The following is a 20,316-nucleotide window of genomic DNA, read 5'->3' on the forward strand; positions in this document are numbered from 1 at the left end:
GGTAAACGAAAACAAAACCCCGAGCAAGCGAATTTTATAAAAAAAATCAGTGCAAATAAACGATTTTAAAAATTCATGATGAAATTGGTCGTTTTATCAAATTTAAATCGCCATTTTGTTGCAAAACTAAACATTTAGTTACGTATAAATGTATTTCCGGTTCCGGTGTAAAGGAATCGTCAGCACTGGCAACATCTGCAGACATGAGGTTCTTGACTTTCGTACCGCTCTTAGTGATTTTAGGCATTGTCGTTTGTGACGAGCATGCCCCAAATGCCGTTACTTATACATCCAAGACATTTTCGAGCGAAATAGCCAAAATTCCTCATTTTGTTATGTTTTATGCACCATGGTAAGTTGGTCAGTTAGTTTCTAAGTGTTTCTGGTTTGATATTCACATAATCAATGGAAATTCAAATTGTTCGCTGTTCAAACAGTCATGCTAAGAATAAGATCTTTAAGAAGCACACAGTTTTCAAAATCTTCGGAACATTTAATGAATATAGTGTTACGTTTTTAATTTGATACATGAGTACATGTTTCTAAATTTAAAGCTGACAATGCAAGTTGAAATATTCATGTGAGAATGAAAAAAATTCTTTCAAATAATCAAATGTTTGCAGATCATCTTTGCATATCAGCAATGATTTCAAAGGAAATTGACAGCCATTTTTTGTGGGTTTAAATAGAGCAGTGTTTTAAAACTGGTTTTCGTTTCAACAGATCACACTGAAGCCAGAGGCTCACATATATATGAATACAACACAAGCCTAATGATTTCAAATTAACAGTGTACTCATCTGACATGAACATTGTCAATTCTTCTTGTAGAAGAAAGGAAAAATACACATTCCTGTCATTCCTGTCTTGCATTGTCCTGGAATTGAACCCTGGTTTTCGGTGTGAAAAACTGCAGCTCTACTGTTAGCTCCGTCAGCTTCTGTTACCTTTATTTCTCACAATACATTGATTGATTTGTCTCAATTTTCATATGTCAGTTTCTCTTAGTTACATTTTGGACAATCAGACAACAACTTAAGATGGCCGAAGATGTATAAGTGAGAAGGATTTATCTCTGTCTCTTTACACTAGGCACCACGCAAGACACTATTAGATGAACCGGGAATACAATTCAATTTTCTCAACAAATACTTGTCTTATCGAATATACAGAAACACCAATGTGAAGCTTAATAAATTTCATAATGTCTAGTCCTTGTTTAAAGGACGGAAGATTTAAAGAAATGTCAGAATTTTCTTTAAAAAAATACAGCTCATGAAATTATCGCCCAACGTCATAGTCAGTGCACAAACACAAAAGAGCTTGTGACATATTCATCCAAAACCCACAGTAACAAATCCTTCTCACTTATGAATTCTTGGGATATCGCTAACGTTAACCCATCATGGATTGTGATAGTTTTGTTACCGGTATTGAAAATACTGAAAGGATCCGTCTCAAATTTCATATTTAGGCTTATTTGAAATTGTTTTTTTTCTGAAAAAGGTACTGAGTATGTAAAGTAAAGTAAATAAATCTCTTGAAAAGTTTATATGTAAATTTCTCTTAGTCCATAAAATTTTGTATTTTGTGAAACATGGTTGATTAGCAGTCCTCTTAATGTTTGACACTTTCTCTGTCTTTTTTTTTTAAATTGTAGGGTCTGCTTGTTCCTTAGTTCAGCATTATTCAATTTGGAACAAATGTAAATGACAACATGGTTGACAGTGACCATATTGAATTTGACAAGTGAAACATAACAGTGCTATATGCAGACCTAATATGAAGTTTCCCAATGTGTATTAAGTATTTAATAGGAAGAGGGAAAAACAGAGAAAAGATCCTTCAAAAATCTTCACATTGACTTGTATTCAATCAAATTGTAACTGGTATAAAAAATTATGCAGACAAGAATATTACTGTACGTAAAGCCTTTGACTAGTGTATGTTGTTCAACCTATATTTATTCAACATTGATGCCTTGGGCGGATAGTTCATCTTAGAAACCACAACTGTCAATATCATAAATATTGATGGAAATAACTCTGAATCATATACAGTTCAAAGTTCAATGTACTTGTATACAACTGTTCACTAAACTGCTGATGGATTTTGCTCTATGAAATATTAATTCTAAACATTCAAACACAACACATTGAATTTGAAGGTAGCTCACATTTTGTCACAATTGAGATTATAACTTGGATGTAAATGACCAGCCAAGTGGTAAAAGGGGACATGTTCTAATAGCATGTTTTCCTTCATATCAGGGGTCAAGTATTTCTAGTAATTCAATTTTGCCATATTACGTACCAAAAAAACCCGTAAGTGATGATAATTAGGTGAAAAAACATTCACTTTTGGTGTATTTAGGACTGAAAAAGGCTCTCTCCCATAGAAACTATCTGCTGTATTTTCCCAATTTCATGTGGAATATTTTCTCAATTACCATTATAGAAGAGTCTTTGAAAAATATATACATTTCAAAAAAGAAAAAGTTTACTACTTTTTCAATTCAAAAGTTAAATGCCCAATGAAATTATAGAACTTTTTAACAAAAATGAAATCAAATGTTTAAAATATGATATGTTTTATTTCTATAAGAAGATCTGCATTCATGTCAGTGAAAGTTACTGAAAGTCAAACACAATAAAAATTGAAGAGTTCTTTTTTGTGTTTTAGGTGTGGTCACTGCAAGAGGATCGCTCCGGTCTGGGATGAACTGGCAACATTTTTCAACAAGGATTTTGCGATGTCAAAACTAATCATAGGGAAGGTGAATAACTGGTCCTGTTTAAAAAACAATCCTTATTAGAATAGAGAAATTCATTTAACTTTAAATTTTCCACAGGAAGGCATTACAGAAGTTAAGGAAAGTTCCTTTAACTAAAGATCTTTCCTTAACTTCTGTAATTATTACCTATAAGTATTTTCAAAATACTGTATACCGGTAGTGCTTTAAACTTTCAATAAACAAAGTTCGGTGATTTTCGCTATTTGTACCCGAAAATGAGATATTTAATTTTCTTCACTTGATATTTTTTTCCAATGAACAATAACAATTGAAATTAAGACTTTGTACTGTATCATATATCAGAGTTCTCCCTCTGGTAAATGTTACAAAAATGTACGTGTATAGAAACGTTAATGTATGGTAGCAGAGCTGTGATTGAAAATGACACTGATCATTTTGTCACCAGTACAATGTACAGTACCGTGCCAAAAGTATTCGTAATTGTTATTTTTCCCCTATATATACCATGTATTTTTTCCTTTTTTCTTCTGTAAAATTTCCTTATCTCATCTACTGATGGATTTGAACCAAATTTGGCATACATGTACTTGTAGAAAATTACCTACACTTTCAGCTCATAATATTTGCATAATTTTCCAATTTTTCGTTTTCAAATTGTCACTTTTTTGTGCACCGCTTAAACTTTATGATGTCAACAAAAAAGTTTTGCTTGGTATTAAAACATGGTTATCTCAAAAAGTGCATTAAGGAAAATTATGTAAATTTTATCAGCTGAAAGCGTTGACAATTCTCTGTAAGTACACCAAGTTTGTTTGAAATCCGTCAATAGATGAGATCAGGAAAAATCAAAGCAAAAATGTGAAAGTAAGTAGAATATTTAATTACTTTATATTTATATAATATTTTGTACCTGTGTTATTGAAAAGCTATAAAATAGCTCAACCAATTGAGCTATCTGGTCACCATGATTGCCTCAGTCCAAATCTACAAAAACTATGTCAATAGATGTTGTTATTTCAAGGGAGGTAACTGTGATCACTTTCAGGTTGACTGTACAATAGAGACGGCTCTTTGTGCTGACCATGATGTCACAGGGTACCCCACTCTGAAATACTTCAAGAAAGGAGGCACAGAGTCGGTGAGATTCCGTGGATCTCGAGGTCTGAGAGAATTCCAGGATTTCATAGAAGAACAATTTATATTGGTAGGTATAATTTATAATCATGTATAATCATGGCTTTAGTATGTTTTAATTGTAAAATTTTGCGGGTGGGCGAAAATTTGGCGTTTAATGTCCAGAACTTATATGCGGAGGTTTATTTTTGCGAATTACACTGTAACCTATGCCATTTATATGACTGCATGTACAATGTAAATCCATAATTTAGAAAAAAATCTGCGAGGTATTAAATTTTGTGAATTTGATGGATTCCACGAATTTAGCGAAATAATAACCCCTGCTAATATTAGCAACTAAACTGAGACAGATATGTGTTCATTTTAAAGTAATAATATCAAACTGTGAAACAGAGGAGAATAAAACTATTATTTGACATGAAAAAGAAAGTCTGTAAAGTCTACATATATAAGGCTCAGGAACCAGTGCCCAAACCTCTTCACTGATGTAATCATAAGGCCACCCATGAAATATTAAATGTCCCTCAAAATTTCAAAAACGTGTCATCTGGTTCTCCCCCCCCCCCCCCCATTTAAATTACTGGGTATTCTCTGGGTATCTATATCTCTTTCCTCGCTACTCCAGGGGTTGCTAGTATTACTGTCGCAATATTCAGACCTGAACTTTGTCATAGTTAATCAAAAACATTTCAGGAGAAAAAAGCTAACAAATCACAGTGCAGCAATGATTTTCTTTGAAGATTACAAAGAGTGACGCCCAACTTCAAACCACACATGGATGGATATTATAGCAGTGATAGCAACCCCTGAAATATTGAGGATGCTGTTGTAAAATTTTGCGATTTTGCTGTTTTAATCTTATTTGTGGTGGTTTATATTCACAAATCATCTTTATAGACTATAAAACCATCATTTAAGACCAGTATGAGGTTGTGATTTGTAAATCCACGGTTTTATACCGTACTATCACTGACATTAGCCATCATTGATTGTATCTACAGGATGATGACTCAGACACACAGATGGAGAAGCCTGCTGGACAAGAAGAAAAGGCCCTTGGTCCACTAGTTGAACTGAATGACGATACATTCGAGCAGGAAATCGCTACCGGCAACACTTTTGTAAAATTCTATGCTCCCTGGTGTGGCCATTGTAAAACCCTAGCTCCGACATGGGAAGCTCTCGCTAAGGAATTTGAACATGAATCTGGTGTAACAATAGCAAAGGTAAGGACATTATTATAAATACAATAAGTAAGTAATTCTGAATGCCATAAACTGTGTGACAATTCACTTTGTAAAACAATTAAATTAACCCTTGGCCTTTTGACCTTTCAGGTTGACTGCACTCTACACAAGGCAACATGTGGGAAACAAAATATCCGGGGTTACCCAACGTTAGTCTTCTTTAGGGATGGACAGGTATACATAGCTTCATATCTGTAATTATATAACAGGAGAGGAGAAAATGTATTGGCTCCAAACACTAAGTGGATGCCTATGGTCAACCCATTTCTGTTCAGTTCCGATACAATCACTTATAATGTTAGGTAGAAAAGTCAAATGCTAAATTACCCAAGGACGTATATGAGAAGGATAAGTCACGCTGGACTTTTGGGGAGAACAACCCAGGAGCTTTTGTGTTTATGCACTGACCGTGACGTTGGGCGACGACGACTGATTTTCCTTTGATATCTGCCGGCGCAGCCTTTGATGTGGCTTGCGGGTGCGAGAGTTACTGTCTTACTTTCTGAAGCGTTTTTTATTCTCGAAGTTCAGGAGGCCGTCATCGTGTTTCGTTCCGTCAAAGCCGGACAGTCCACGATCCTTCGCACGTAAGATATGTATTATAAAAGCCTACTCCTCCTTAACCATTATTAAATCCTTATTTGTGTGAAATTACATTGGGGAAGGATATCAACTATATGGGGCTGGCAGTCAATTCCGAATCATCGATGTTCTAAGGGGCTGAGGGATGGGGCCCAAAAGTCGCAAAAGTTCTTGTCATTGGGGGAAGGACATATCACACTCAAATTCAGGTCATATTTAGAAAATATTTTGTGATACATCATGTGGAAGGCACGCTTGGTCGACCTCCTCGGAAGGACAGTATTGTACATCTTATTATCGTGTTTCGTCCGAAACTTCATTGGGGAAGGACAATCATAATTTATATAACTGTGCGCCGTCAGATGCATTGAAGTTAAATTTAGTGTGGTATATTTGGTGTAAATAAACTGAATTGGGTGATAGGTTAATCATATTTTATATAAAAATGAGATACGACCCCTAGGGGGGCTGATGGCGGCTTCCAAGAAGGACGTAGATTTTTTCTTAATTTCCAAGCTTTATATATCCTACTCTCTATTTCATCCTTGAATGGATTTCACCGTAAAATACATCATTGGGAAAGGACAAATCTGACCCTAGGGGCTGAGGGATGGGGCCCAAAAGGACGAATATTTTCTTTATTTTAAGCTTTTAATAATCTACTCCTCCTTCATTCCTTGGATTGATTTCACCCATATTTGGTATGGAAACATCAGGAAGGACAATCTTATTTTATATAAAATCCAACCCACTAGGGGAAAGCTTCTTATCTGTACTATAGGGGTTTAAATGGATAGATATACAGACCCCCACTTTGTAGCTTCCTCTATCTGTACTTAAGGGTAAGACCGGCTATATTGTTATGTCATAGCTTGGTTAAACTGTTAATCCAATACTCTGTGAGGTTTTGGCAATGGTCAGATATATGGCCAAGTCATAGCTTCCTTATCTGTACTTAAGGTAGATTACTACAGTAGTCCTCCTTCATAGCTTCTTAGGTTGATGATACAGTTAGCTTTGTATTCTTAGGTAAGATATACAGTCATACAATCATATACAGGCATTTTTCTTATCTGTGCCTGATATTACGATTAGCTTCTTATCTGTACTTAGGCTGAGATATACAGTCTAGCTTCTTTTCTGCCAGTACGGGCATAGCTTCTTTATCTGTTACTTATAAGTAGATATACAGTCATAGCCATCTTATCTGTTAATTAGGTGGGGCAAATACAGTCATATTTATATCATGAGCCTCGTTAAACCCTGGGGCTGAGTGGGTATCATGTACTAGGTCAGATATAATTTTAGTCATAAGCTTCCTTATCCTTCTGGTACTTAGGTAGATATACAGTCATGGGGAAGCTTCTTATCTGTACTTAGGTAGATATATACGGGGTCATAGCTTCTTATTTGTACTTAGGTAGATAATACTCCTCCATATCCTTCTGAATATCTGTACTTAGGTAGATAAACAGTCATAGCTTTCTTATCTGTACTTAGGTAGAATAGGGGCCTAGGTGTCAGTCCATTAGCTTCTTATCTGTACTTAGGTAGATTTCGGTATAATCAGTCATAGCTTCTTATCTGTACTAAGGTAGATATATCAGTGGCCATAGCTTCTGTTATCTGTTTACTTCAAGGTAGATTGGTCAGTCATAGCTGATTCTTAGGTCTGTACTATAACAGTAGATATACATGGGGAAAGTAGTCGGATGTTCAAAATAGCTGAAATTTTGGCTTTAAAATTCCTCTTTATATTCTTATTATCTGTTCTTAGGGTAGATATACAGTCATAGCTTCTTATCTGTCAATTACGTTAGGTAGATATACAGTCATAGCTTCTTATCTGTACTTAGTAGATTGGCATATACAGTCATAGCTTCTTATCTGTACTTAGGGTGATATACAGAGTCATAGCTATCTTATCTGTGTACTTAGGTACGATAGGTAGTCATAGCTTCTTATCTGTACTTAGGTAGATATACAGTCATAGCTTCTTATCTGTACTTAGGTAGATATACAGTCATAGCTTCTTATCTGTACTTAGGTAGATATACAGTCATAGCTTCTTATCTGTACTTAGGTAGATATACAGTCATAGCTTCTTATCTGTACTTAGGTAGATATACAGTCATAGCTTCTTATCTGTACTTAGGTAGATATACAGTCATAGCTTCTTATCTGTACTTAGGTAGATATACAGTCATAGCTTCTTATCTGTACTTAGGTAGATATACAGTCATAGCTTCTTATCTTTACTTAGGTAGATATACAGTCATAGCTTCTTATCTGTACTTAGGTAGATATACAGTCATAGCTTCTTATCTGTACTTAGGTAGATATACGGTCATAGCTTCTTATCTGTACTTAGGTAGATATACAGTCATAGCTTCTTATCTGTACTTAGGTAGATATACAGTCATAGCTTCTTATCTGTACTTAGGTAGATATAAGTCATAGCTTCTTATCTGTACTTAGGTAGATATACGTCATAGCTTCTTATCTGTACTTAGGTAGATATACAGTCATAGCTTCTTATCTGTACTACTTAGGTAGATATACAGTCATAGCTTCTTATCTGTACTTAGGATATACAGAGCTTCTTATACTTAGGTAGTCATAGCTTCTTATCTGTACTTAGGTAGATATACAGTCATAGCTTCTTATCTGTACTTAGGTAGATATACAGTGTCATAGCTTCTTATCTGTACTTAGGTAGATATACAGTCATAGCTTTTATCTGTACTTAGGTAGATATACAGTCATAGCTTCTTATCTTTACTTAGGTAGATATACAGTCATAGCTTCTTATCTGTACTTAGGTAGATATACGGTCATAGCTTCTTATCTGTACTTAGGTAGATATACAGTCATAGCTTCTTATCTGTACTTAGGTAGATATACAGTCATAGCTTCTTATCTTTACTTAGGTAGATATACAGTCATAGCTTCTTATCTGTACTTAGGTAGATATACAGTCATTAGCTTCTTATCTGTACTTAGGTAGATATACAGTCATAGCTTCTTATCTGTACTTAGGTAGATATACAGTCATAGCTTCTTATCTGTACTTAGGTAGATATACAGTCATAGCTTCTTATCTGTACTTAGGTAGATATACAGTCATAGCTTCTTATCTGTACTTAGGTAGATATACAGTCATAGCTTCTTATCTGTACTTAGGTAGATATATACAGTCATAGCTTCTTATCTGTACTTAGGTAGATATACAGTCATAGCTTCTGATCTGTATACTTAGGTAGATATACAGTCATAGCTTCTTATCTTTACTTAGGTAGATATACAGTCATAGCTTCTTATCTGTACTTAGGTAGATATACAGTCATAGCTTCTGATCTTTACTTAGGTAGATATACAGTCATAGCTTCTGATCTATACTTAGGTAGATATACAGTCATAGCTTCTGATCTTTACTTAGGTAGATATACAGTCATAGCTTCTGATCTTTACTTAGGTAGATATACAGTCATAGCTTCTTATCTGTACTTAGGTAGATATACAGTCATAGCTTCTGATCTATTACTTAGGTAGATATACAGTCATAGCTTCTTATCTGTACTTAGGTAGATATACAGTCATAGCTTCTTATCTGTACTTAGGTAGATATACGGTCATAGCTACTTATCTGTACTTAGGTAGATATACGGTCATAGCTACTTATCTGTACTTAGGTAGATATACGGTCATAGCTACTTATCTGTACTTAGGTAGATATACAGTCATAGCTTCTTATCTGTACTTAGGTAGATATACAGTCATAGCTTCTAATCTGTACTTAGGTAGATTATACAGTCATAGCTTCTTATCTGTACTTAGGTAGATATACAGTCATAGCAGTTATTTTCTGTACTTTGGTAGATAATTCAGTCATAGCTTAATGATCTGGTCTTAGGTAGTATACATGGTTCTAACATGTTCGTTTTTGAAAACTCTAACACCAAAGTCAATGGGTTATAATGTAGTACTTTTCATTCAGTCCCCGTCTGAAGGGTAAGATGCAGTGGAAATATTGGGTAACGTATATCGATCCAATATAACGCCCAATGTCTCTATTTGTGCCTCTTCACATTTTGATTCCTCAATTTACAATTACCTAAATAAAGATCTGAACACTCTATCAAAACTGTATAGGTATTGCACTTTGTTTTTGCAACATTTTTCATCTTAGTAAGCATCTTTTCATTTTTATAAAAGCCCTGTTCGCTTCTTTGGTCGTTTACGTTATTTTACTAATTGGGTCTGTTTTACAGGTGGATACAGTGATTTTGTCTGGATCAGTGGAAGTGTTTATTAACGCAGGCGGTGGACTGACGGGTTATTTGCTCTTTCGTGGGTTGATTTATTGACACGGAGCATACCTTGGAAACAGGCTCCGATGATATGTTCTTAAGATTTGGAATTTTCCATAATGTAAACCATTTGACCATACATGTATATGTACATGTATTTCCTCTTCATGATATTGAGTTGCCCATCTCCCCATACTCAATAATAGCCAGTTGGAATAATTTCAGAGGGACCGGAAAATAAAGGCTGATTATATCTCAAGAAAAATAGAGAAAAAAGTCCATGTAATGACCATTTTTAATTTATAATTTGATAACTACACAAATATTTGCACGATGTCACATCGAGTCCCAGTTAAACATTGACTGCTCATCCGTTACATCTCGCTGAATGATGACGTACAACAATAGTATTTTTGACGTACGGAAATTCAATGATTGCGCTTTATATTTCGGTACAGACCTGGAGCCATTACTGGATAATCTTTTATTGACACGAGTGAATTTGATTGTGACGTCATTTTTACAAGAACGTGCCACAATTCACAGATTTCTTTTTATTGGGGTACTAGTCCTGGGGGGTTCCTGGAATTCTGTATATCAACCTGGGATGAACCGTCTAACAATGCATAGTTCGGAATTTTCCTGGTTGATATCGTGTGTGTATCGTGGCGGGGAAGGAAAAAGATGTAGTTTCAGCCAATTCAGGTGAGCCTCTGTGCTCTGCGCGAAGAGAGAGTCGCTAACATCACTGCCATATTAACTAATAACAAATTATGCTTTTAAAAAATTGTATTTTAGTTGGTCCCCAGAGATTTTTTATAACTTTGTTTTACTGTACAGTATAGTATGAAAATACACATTTGTATTGATTTTCATGTATTTTTTGTTGAAATATTCATGGTTGGTGTATGAAACAGTGAAAATATAAAAAGCTAATTTTGAACGAATGTAAAAAAAGTGATTTCTAATGAATGAAAAAAACTAATTTCATTGTTTTTAAATTCATGGTTTACTGCACACTGCAAACAAACACAAAAAATTTCTACATAACATACACTTAGTGTTAACAGTAAGGTTTAACTCCAATTCGTTGATAGTAATTACACAGTATACATTGATGGATACAAACATTTGTAGAGCAAATTTAAAGATGCTCCACCTGCCGACAGAGCTTAAATGATATTCATCATTTGAACAATAATTGGTGTTTATCGTGTATATATATGTCTAATTTAACACAAAAAATAATATAAAATAATGTATTTTGCCTTTGGTGCATGCACAATCAGTACTTCATCTATATAGGACATAGTGCCAGATTTTTTTCAGGATGCAATTATATTTTATATTTTAACTTGAAGCTAAAATAAGAAGCTCAAACTTTTCAATGGTGGTTATGATGTAATGAAAGTAACTTTTGTAACTGAAGAAAAATACTAAATCATCTGCTGCTCTTTTTGATAGTGAAAATATACCATTTGCCAGAGGTGGAGCATCTTTAAGTCCCTTGGCCGTGGGCTCTGACGAAAACAACCCAATAATGCTTCATTATTTAAAATACTATAATAATTAAAACTTTTTTACTGAAAAAAGAAAAGAAAAAAATTCTCATAAGGATTGTCTTTGTTGCCACAGAGAGTGCAGGATTACTCCAATAGGGACATTGAAAGTTTGAAAAGTTTTGTAACTGGTATGATTGGACAGAAAAAGGAAAATGCAGATGAAACTGAAGGAAAAATACCAGAGGATATTCCAAAAGACCAAGAGGAGATAATTGGGGTATGTACTATCAAGGAAGATTTAGAGGGTATTCCTAAAGGTCATGATGATAAAATTGTGGTATATATACTGTATTAGTAGGGAACTCTCTAGAGGGTATTCCTAAAGATCATGAGGATAATTTTGTGGTATGTATTAGCAGGAAACTCTCTAGAGGGTATTCTTAAAGATCATGGAGATGAAACAGTGGTATTGTATTAACCAAATCTCCCAGAATTCATTGTGATCATCGGATTTCACTTCTCTAATCAACATACCGTACGTAGTTTCATGATTCTTGAAAAACATATTTCAAATGCATAATCAATTAGTTCATATATGTTTAAATTTTAAGTTTCCTTTTTCTTTCCAGCATTAGCTTATAAACAACTGCTAGTTATGACAGAATATAATTTGATCATTCAAAAGTTGTGGATTACTAGATTTACTTATTATAAGTCAATAGTCATGGTATGCATACAACGTCTGAGGATAAAAAACAATCACTGTGACATTATCATAATTTTCAAGTGAACTGCAATGTACTAAAGAATGGTTGTGATGTAATGTTCTGTGACCCAAGGTCAGCAGACTGCTTTATGTGATTCGTTGACAGAGGTAAATGTAGAGACTGCTATGAACCCTAAGATAGATTGCATATTAACAGGGAGTTATATAGTGAAGGGTTTCCTTTAGATCATGAGGATGGAATAACAGTTTTTCACCCATAGACATCAAATTTGATTTTCAGTAAATATTGTTTTTATTGACTCGGAAAACCTCAAACATGGCATGTTATGTATGTTGGTGTTGTGTTCGGTAGTCAGGGTGTTAACATATTTCAGTATGTTATCACTAGTCCTTCCTGACATTGCGAAAGTTGAAAAAAATGGTCGGACATTCGGACCAGCAAGAACTGTGAGTAACCCGGACCGAACAAGATTTTGCCGGACCAAACATTAGTGTGAATTATTTAAGTAAAGATAACTTCCTGCTATTAGTATCCAGGCAGCTGTTTTCATTATTATCTTATGCAGTTTACGTTTTTGCCAGGTTTAGTACCTGTGTAATACTTCAGAGATGCCATTTTTACCGACTTCCGGTACTCAATAATAGCCGGACGGTAGGTCCGGACTGGATTTTAGAATAGGCGGTCCGAGTCAAATTTTGTCGGACCGGCAAATTTCGCGATGTCTGCCTTCACCTCTGGGTTGCAAGTTCAAAACCCATGTGGGGCAATAGCAAGGTTCTGATTGTAGGTCGTTGGTTTTACTCCAGGTACTCTAGCTTTCCTCTCTCGCTTGGAAATCTGACATGTCCTGAATTTATCTTGGGTGTTAACTAATTTACCCCTAGAGACACATTTGAACTCTTCTAATTATAAGACTGGTACAGTTCATTATGAATTTTTGGGGGTGAATGAGCCTAATACATACACTGTAAGTTTTCATTACAGTATGTATATCGTAGGATTTACTCTGGATACTCTAGTTTTCCTCTCCCTTGAAATCCTGGCATATCCTGAAATAACCATATGCTGATATTACCCTGGGTATTTATAGGACAAAAAAGGTAAAAACAGACAAAAGAATATAATAAGCCTAATCCATATACTGTGAATTAACATAATTTTTTGTTACAGCCTGCCGTTTTCCCTCTTGACCAAGAATCCTTCCCAGAAGTGGTAGCTGACGGTGTCACCTTTGTTAAATTCTATGCTCCATGGTTAGTGATGCACTACAGTCTTTTATTTTTTGAGTCAATCCGAAATCCAAGATGGCCACCATGACACTTTCTTGAAAAACATTTTCAAGTTCATTTTCAGTTCCACTGGTTCTGAAAATTTTATGAATTGACAGTTAAGACAGCCTAAGCAGTGTTTTTTTTTTAACCATTGAACAGTATCCAATGTAAAATGGATTTTCTTTGGTTCTTCCGAGAGTCACCTGAGATTCAAGGTGCACACAGTTTTCATGTTACCATATGTATGTGTAAATGTTGTCTATAGAAAAACAGAGAAAATAAACTAACTGCTGTGTGATCCGAATAGACAACTTTCCCAAGTTATCAAGCATGAAAATCCACGTTCTACTGACTGAGCCAAAAAAGTATGCTTCGTCAGCCAAATGATAGAGACCATATATCTAACAAGAAACTAGCCTGCTCCCTTTACATTTTATATATTAATATTGATATTATATATATATTTACATATATTGTTTGTTGACAGGTGCGGACATTGTAAAAGGTTGGCTCCAGTCTGGGATGAGCTCTCCATCAAATTTATTGGCAGTTCCTTTATCAGACTGGGCAAGGTGGATTGTACTGTGGAGAAACTACTCTGTAAACTTCACAAGGTAAAACGTCTGTTTTATGCCCTCATCCTTCTAGAGATTTGTAATACACAATATTTTTTGCCTATCTGCCAGCATAATTTTGTAAGCCCTCATAATTCTAAAGCGGCTTTGACCTGACTTTAATTTCATGTCATATAATGACCATCTAACCCCCAGATTTCTGTCAACAAGTGGCTATGGTGACTGAGTGGTCAACATGTCCCAACATATTATCACAAGCCCTCAACCTCTGGGTTGCAAGTTTGAATCCCATGTGGGGCAGTTGCCAGGTACTGACCCCTGGTGGATTTGCTTAAAATACTCTGGCTTTCCTTCAGCAATAAACTTGGCACATTCTTAGATGCCCCTGGCTGTTAATAGGATGTTAAACTAATAAAACCAAACCAAAGTACCAAAGTAAACAAAACATAAACTTTTAATATCAATCATTGCCACTAGAGGGCCTGTTTTTTTACCACAAATGTCCTTATATAAATCTTGGCTCTGACCCCATTCAGGAAGGCAGATCAATAGGGGGAAATAGTTGTACATTTTGTAATTATAATTTTAGATTGCTAAACTAATCATAAAGGTCTGCATAGTTTGTAACCATATTTGGTCAGAAACATCCTTGAGGGAAGGGGAAAAGTTTGTTCATGTATACATGTATATATCTTTATTCCAATTCCCTGGGGCAGAAGAGGCAGGACCTAATAGAGGGAAGTTAAAGTTGAAGAAATAAACACTTAACTTATACTTATAGCATTGCTTGGCTTAACGTAACTAATTAGCCAGGCAAGTTATGAAATCCACTTCAATATGTTTTAGATATTATTGGAATTGTATTATAGATTAATATACATACTTTTCCTATCCCTAGGTTCGCGGCTACCCAACATTGCTCCTTTTCCGTGACGGAGAGATGATCAGTGAATACAGTGGTGCTAGAGACGTTGGATCGTTGGAGAAGTTTGTCCGCACTAATGCTGAATCTCATGATGAACTCTAATGCCTTACATTACTAGAGTTGTGAACAGAAGTACGGCAGTGCCTGGGTCCATCAATATACTGTAATCCAACACATTTTTTGGGGGCGACTTAATTTTGCGTTTTGAAGCCTAATGACTCATTCAGTACAATTTAAATTTTTCATGACAATTCAAATTTGCAATTCAGACTTAATACATATTTCAACAGTACCTGTACTGGGACCTTACCAGTAGTCATGAAGGAACAGTAGTCGTGATGTCGGGGAAAAACAAATAGTTTGCATCTCATGAAACACATTTTTTGCACATATTCCTCAACAGCTCCAGACATTCGGAAATCTGGACGCACAGTAGAATATGCACACAATCACGACTAATGTTCCGTCACGACTACTGGTTGGGTCTCAATATTTGAAAGAATTTGGTGGTGGTTAATTTCAGGATTTATAGCAGACATCGCGAAAATTGAAAAAAAATGGCCTGACATTTGGACCGGCAAGGACTGAGTAAGCCGGACTGAATGAGATTTTGCTGGACAAAACTTTGATGTGAATTTTTGAAGTAAACATAACTTCTTGCTATTAATATTCAGGCAGCTGTTTTCATGATTATCTTATTATGTTTAAATTTTTGGCAGGTTCAGCACCAGCATAATACTTCAGAAATGCCATTTCAATGACTTCTGGTACTCAATAATTGCCGGACGTTCAGTCTGGACTGGATTTTAAAATAGGCGGTCCAAGTCAAACTTTGCCGGACATGTCCGTCGGATCGGCACATTTCGCGATGCCTGTTATTGACGTGGGCAGAACATGAAAATTTTAATTGCTTGCGAAAATAGCTTGGTTTACAGTAGTATATAAAGTAGGTGCATAATAGTGAATATATGTGTAAATGACAAGTGTGTGGAAATATAAATAGTACTGGCAACTTGGTGCATTCATGATTGCATACATCATAACTGCTGGGCTTCAACTCATTCAACCCTGAAAATTTGTTATGAACTCTTCCAATTTTTGAATCAGAATATTTTAAATGTGTCTTCAGGGGTGAATGAGTTAATATTGAAAGTAAAAGTTCATTTGGCTTATCTGGTAGATTAGGGCTAGTGCAGGTGATTTTGTGTATAAGAGCTGGTGCATTGAGGATATTTATATATCTATGCTATATATTATTGACAGAACGTCAAGCTCCTGTAATTGGGGAATTGACATCAAGTTTGGTGTAGATTAGTGGAGGGAAGGTATACTAGATACAGTGGACCCCCGATAATCCAGAAAATTGCGTCCCCACCCCTAACAATCTGGATTGCGAATTTTCCTGACTGCCAAATTACATATATGTCTATTTTTAAAACCAATCATCAAATCCTATCCAAGGCATCTTGGCATGATTGTGGGTTTTCTGGGCTATCAAAGACTGGATTATCATAGGTTCATTGTTAGTTAAACTTATCTAATTAAAGCTATATTTATAAATTTCACTGATATGATAATGTTAAAACAGTTTAGTTTTGTACAAAAGGGCTTTTCTGGGTTTATCTGTGTTGGATGGAAGTGTATTGGAAAATTCTAATTCATGCATGGGTTTATTAAGAAAATCACACTTTAGCAAATATTTGATGAAATTATGTGTATATGCTAAATGACGAGTATTTTTTTAAGAGTTTAAGGGTGATGGAATCTCACAAAATACTTTTGTGGACAAATGTACATTCCTGTCAAGTGAATCAACCAGGAATCAAACCTGTGTCTGCAGCATGAAAATTTATGGCTCTCTACTGATCATGAGCAAAAGAAGCATGCTCCGCCAGCTGAGACCATATTTAACTACGTTCTAGTCACAACAACCCGGTCCTTTTACACTTCCAACCTTCCCATGATAACTCAAACCAGAACTGCCTTAGTACAGTTCACTTGTATGAGGGTTTGGTATCTAATTTTATTTGATTAAGAATGTGAATAGGTAACTTTGGTATGTTTAGGTGGGATTATAATATAGCCATATCTTTTAGCTAGAGCAGTGTTCATAGTTATTCTTTTTGTGTGTGATGTTAATGCTAAGGGGAAATAGCACGATAGCGAGAGAGAGAGAGAGAGAGAGAGAGAGAGAGAGAGAGAGAGAGAGAGAGAGAGAGAGAGAGAGAGAGATGGAGAGAGAAAGAGAGAGAGAGAGAGAGAGGATTTGTAAGATCTTTGTATTTGATATATTGGAGGAACAACGACATTATGATCCTGTGCCATTGTTAAAACTTGGATATTGATAATTATGTACCCAAGGATGTGATGTATATCTGATGTCTGAACTTAATGATCGTTCTACAAGTTAGATGAAATCCTTTCTTATTGTACTTGGTCAGACTTCAGGTTATAATGACAAAACAGATTGGTCCCAAAGTTGTCAAAAAGAGCAAAAATCAGTTACATGTATAGGAAACTGCCTTATAACTTCATCCATGGCAACCCAGTGTGAGAATCCTCAAAACCATACAGTGTACCGTTATTTGTTCTATTGGTGCTCATCAAACGACCAAGCTTCAATTGTTGTGGCTTAAGCACATATCTATACTAGAGCCTACTGGTGTGCTGTTTTAATCCAAGGGTGGATACAATGACAGTGACGGTAACCCCTTGAATATTAAGGATGGATCCAAGGGTGGGTATGATGACAGTGATAGTAACCCCTAAAGTAATATGAATAGTATTATTTGATAACCATGATATCAAGAATATAAATACCACAAAATTGATTAAGTGCAAAATACTTGTTATCATTTCTTGATCAGCAAACCACAAAAGTTTCTATGTTACATTTTGTCAAAACGACACACTCAATCAAAAGAAGTGTTTTAAATATTTATCCAGTATAGACTGGCATTAAAGTCCTGTAGACATATCCGTGTGTATACTGTGTATCAATAACCAGGACAGCTAGTGGTTTGGATTGTTTAAAGAGGTATGGCACATATCGGCCCGCTTCGACCTAAAGGTGACCGCTTTCAAAATGGGACCGACAAAATTGTTTCATTAGGAGCATAATTTGTTACATAAATATTGCAAACATCTTATAGGAACAATGACAGGGATTGAAAAATACTGTGTATGTTATAACTATGAACTTTTTGGAAGCATGTTTGTTATAACCATGTTTCATAGTTGTACGATAATTTTGTACTCTCTGTTGATAAAGAATATTTTGGCTCCTTAAACTTAAATACACAAATGATGCTGAAAATCTTATTACTCAAAATATTTTTATTTAAATTTAATATTACGTTGTTGAAAAATGTTAATGATGAATAATTATGCATATTAAATATTTAACATGTTGAAGAGTGAATGAACAAAACAGAACATGTCTAAAGTTCTCAAGTGACCTGAATAATGAGTTATGTAAGGACATTGTAATGTACTTTTATACAATGCAAATGATTCACCAGTTACTTGGGGACTTAATCATAAATGTCCAGACATATTACTAAAAGTCCTCCACCTCTGGGTCGCGAGGTTGAATCCCATGTGAGACAGTTGCCAGGTACTGACAGCTGGTCGGTGATTTTTCTCAGGATACTTCAGCTTTCCTCTATCAACAAACCTCAGGGTTGTCCTTAATGATCTTGACTGGTAATAGGATGTTAAACCATAAAAAACAAACTAGAGTTACTTCCCTTCATTTCACTCTGTTTAGTAATATTAAATTTGGCAGAGTGAAACAAAGGGAGGTAATTTTGATAGAAGCTAAACATCTTATTCTACCAGATAAAATCAATACATTACAATGTCCCTGCATACAGTATAATGGTACATGCATTTTGTTATGCCCATATATGGTTGTCAACAAATTTGTGTTCTGGACATGATATCCATATATGGATATATGTGATATCCACATATGGATATATGCTTCTTATTTTGTGTTCTTCTGTGTTTTTCCTCTCTGAAATATCTTTGCCATGAAAATCAATCAAAATGGAAATGGTGCTTGATTTTAGTACTTAATTTCTTTTTGTCCTATTTATTTTCATTTTGTTTCTTTAATTTGCAATCTTATAATTTTGCTTCTTTCTTTGATCAGCTATCATACCTGACCCATTTTAAAATAATTTTAGGATGATCCATGAATGTCACAAATTTCGCTATAACTTTACATATATATACGTGTCCAAAATTTATGATTTTAAAATGAAGTCAACATCCTGTACACCTATCTTCTTTAAAGTGAATAGTCGGGCAAAGAATATCAGTCTAAATGCGTTCATTGGCCTTCCAAAAGTTCTCATATATTAATACGACGGTCAAGTTCTGCTTACGTTTCCCAATTCTGACCATTAAAAGAAAGAAAAGTTGAAAGCATTGAAAGCAAGGCTGCATGGAAATGTAACCACGGACAGTCAGCCGGGAGGACATTTTAGGATTCCTATACTTTAAATTGATTTCTTCGTACGCAGATAGATTCTGACGAGAGATTTTATTTTTCTATTTCATAAGAAATTATACTGGTTACATTCACACACCATTTTTACCGACTTTAGCCATCCTTGTCCGACTGTTCACTTTAACAATTTCTGTTTCAAAACAAGTTCGCGGAGATACACTTTTGGGAAAGTGAAAATTACCTTTCAATGCAAGTCTAATAAGAAATTAATTACAGGAAATTTTGTCACAGGAAAAAAATTGGTTGTGAAAGAAAGTTGGTTTAACAGTATTTTTGTTACAAACACAAAGTTGTGGTGTTAAATTTGTGCTGTTATGCGATGGAAACTGCTGGTGTCAGGTTCTGTGTGTTTCAATCATCAACTTCCACTCATTAATTGTTATGGTGTCAGTAAATTATTTTCATCATAAATAAATATTTTCCTTGAATACACTGTATTTATTGTGTGCTTCTTTGTTGTGACTTACCATGACATAGGGAAATATATTTTGTTAATGCGTCAGCATCATGATTTTATAAGGAGGCAAGGGCATTATTATTTCTAAGATATTTCTAGGTATTGTATAAATTTTGAGGATGTAAAATTTTGCGATTGAGTGTTTGGAATTTGTTGGCTGCGAATTCTTGTAGTGAATCTTTTTTTACGCCTTCGAAAGCGTGATTTACATGACAGAGTTTGATATGCAAAACCAAGTTTAAAAAAAAAAAACCAAGTAGTTACCTATTTATTCTTATTGATAAGAAACCCAGAGGATTACAAATGACATG

At 35.0% G+C, this 20,316-nt stretch overlaps 1 protein-coding gene across 1 annotated transcript; it reads left to right on the forward strand.

The window, feature by feature from the left end:
* The first annotated feature begins 161 nt into the window (after nt 1-161).
* On the forward strand, nt 162-19,220 carry LOC138309840 (thioredoxin domain-containing protein 5-like). Its single transcript, XM_069251078.1, has 9 exons — nt 162-352; nt 2,683-2,776; nt 3,801-3,959; nt 4,894-5,118; nt 5,230-5,313; nt 11,667-11,810; nt 13,432-13,514; nt 14,020-14,146; nt 15,006-19,220. The coding sequence occupies exons 1-9, from the start codon at nt 204-206 to the stop codon at nt 15,132-15,134; spliced, it is 1,194 nt and encodes a 397-aa protein (XP_069107179.1). The 5' UTR covers nt 162-203; the 3' UTR covers nt 15,135-19,220.
* The last annotated feature ends 1,096 nt before the right edge of the window (nt 19,221-20,316 follow it).

This window comes from Argopecten irradians, chromosome 15, assembly GCF_041381155.1.
Source record: "Argopecten irradians isolate NY chromosome 15, Ai_NY, whole genome shotgun sequence".
Classification (NCBI taxonomy): Eukaryota; Metazoa; Mollusca; class Bivalvia; order Pectinida; family Pectinidae; genus Argopecten; species Argopecten irradians.

What these genes read in the sequence shown, in the direction of transcription:
- LOC138309840 (XM_069251078.1), top strand. Translation starts at nt 204, where the DNA reads ATGAGGTTCTTGACTTTCGTACCGCTCTTAGTGATTTTAGGCATTGTC. An exon ending in GTTATGTTTTATGCACCATG is followed by an intron (nt 353 to 2,682) that starts GTAAGTTGGTCA and finishes TTTGTGTTTTAG; the next exon opens with GTGTGGTCACTGCAAGAGGA. An exon ending in CAAAACTAATCATAGGGAAG is followed by an intron (nt 2,777 to 3,800) that starts GTGAATAACTGG and finishes GATCACTTTCAG; the next exon opens with GTTGACTGTACAATAGAGAC.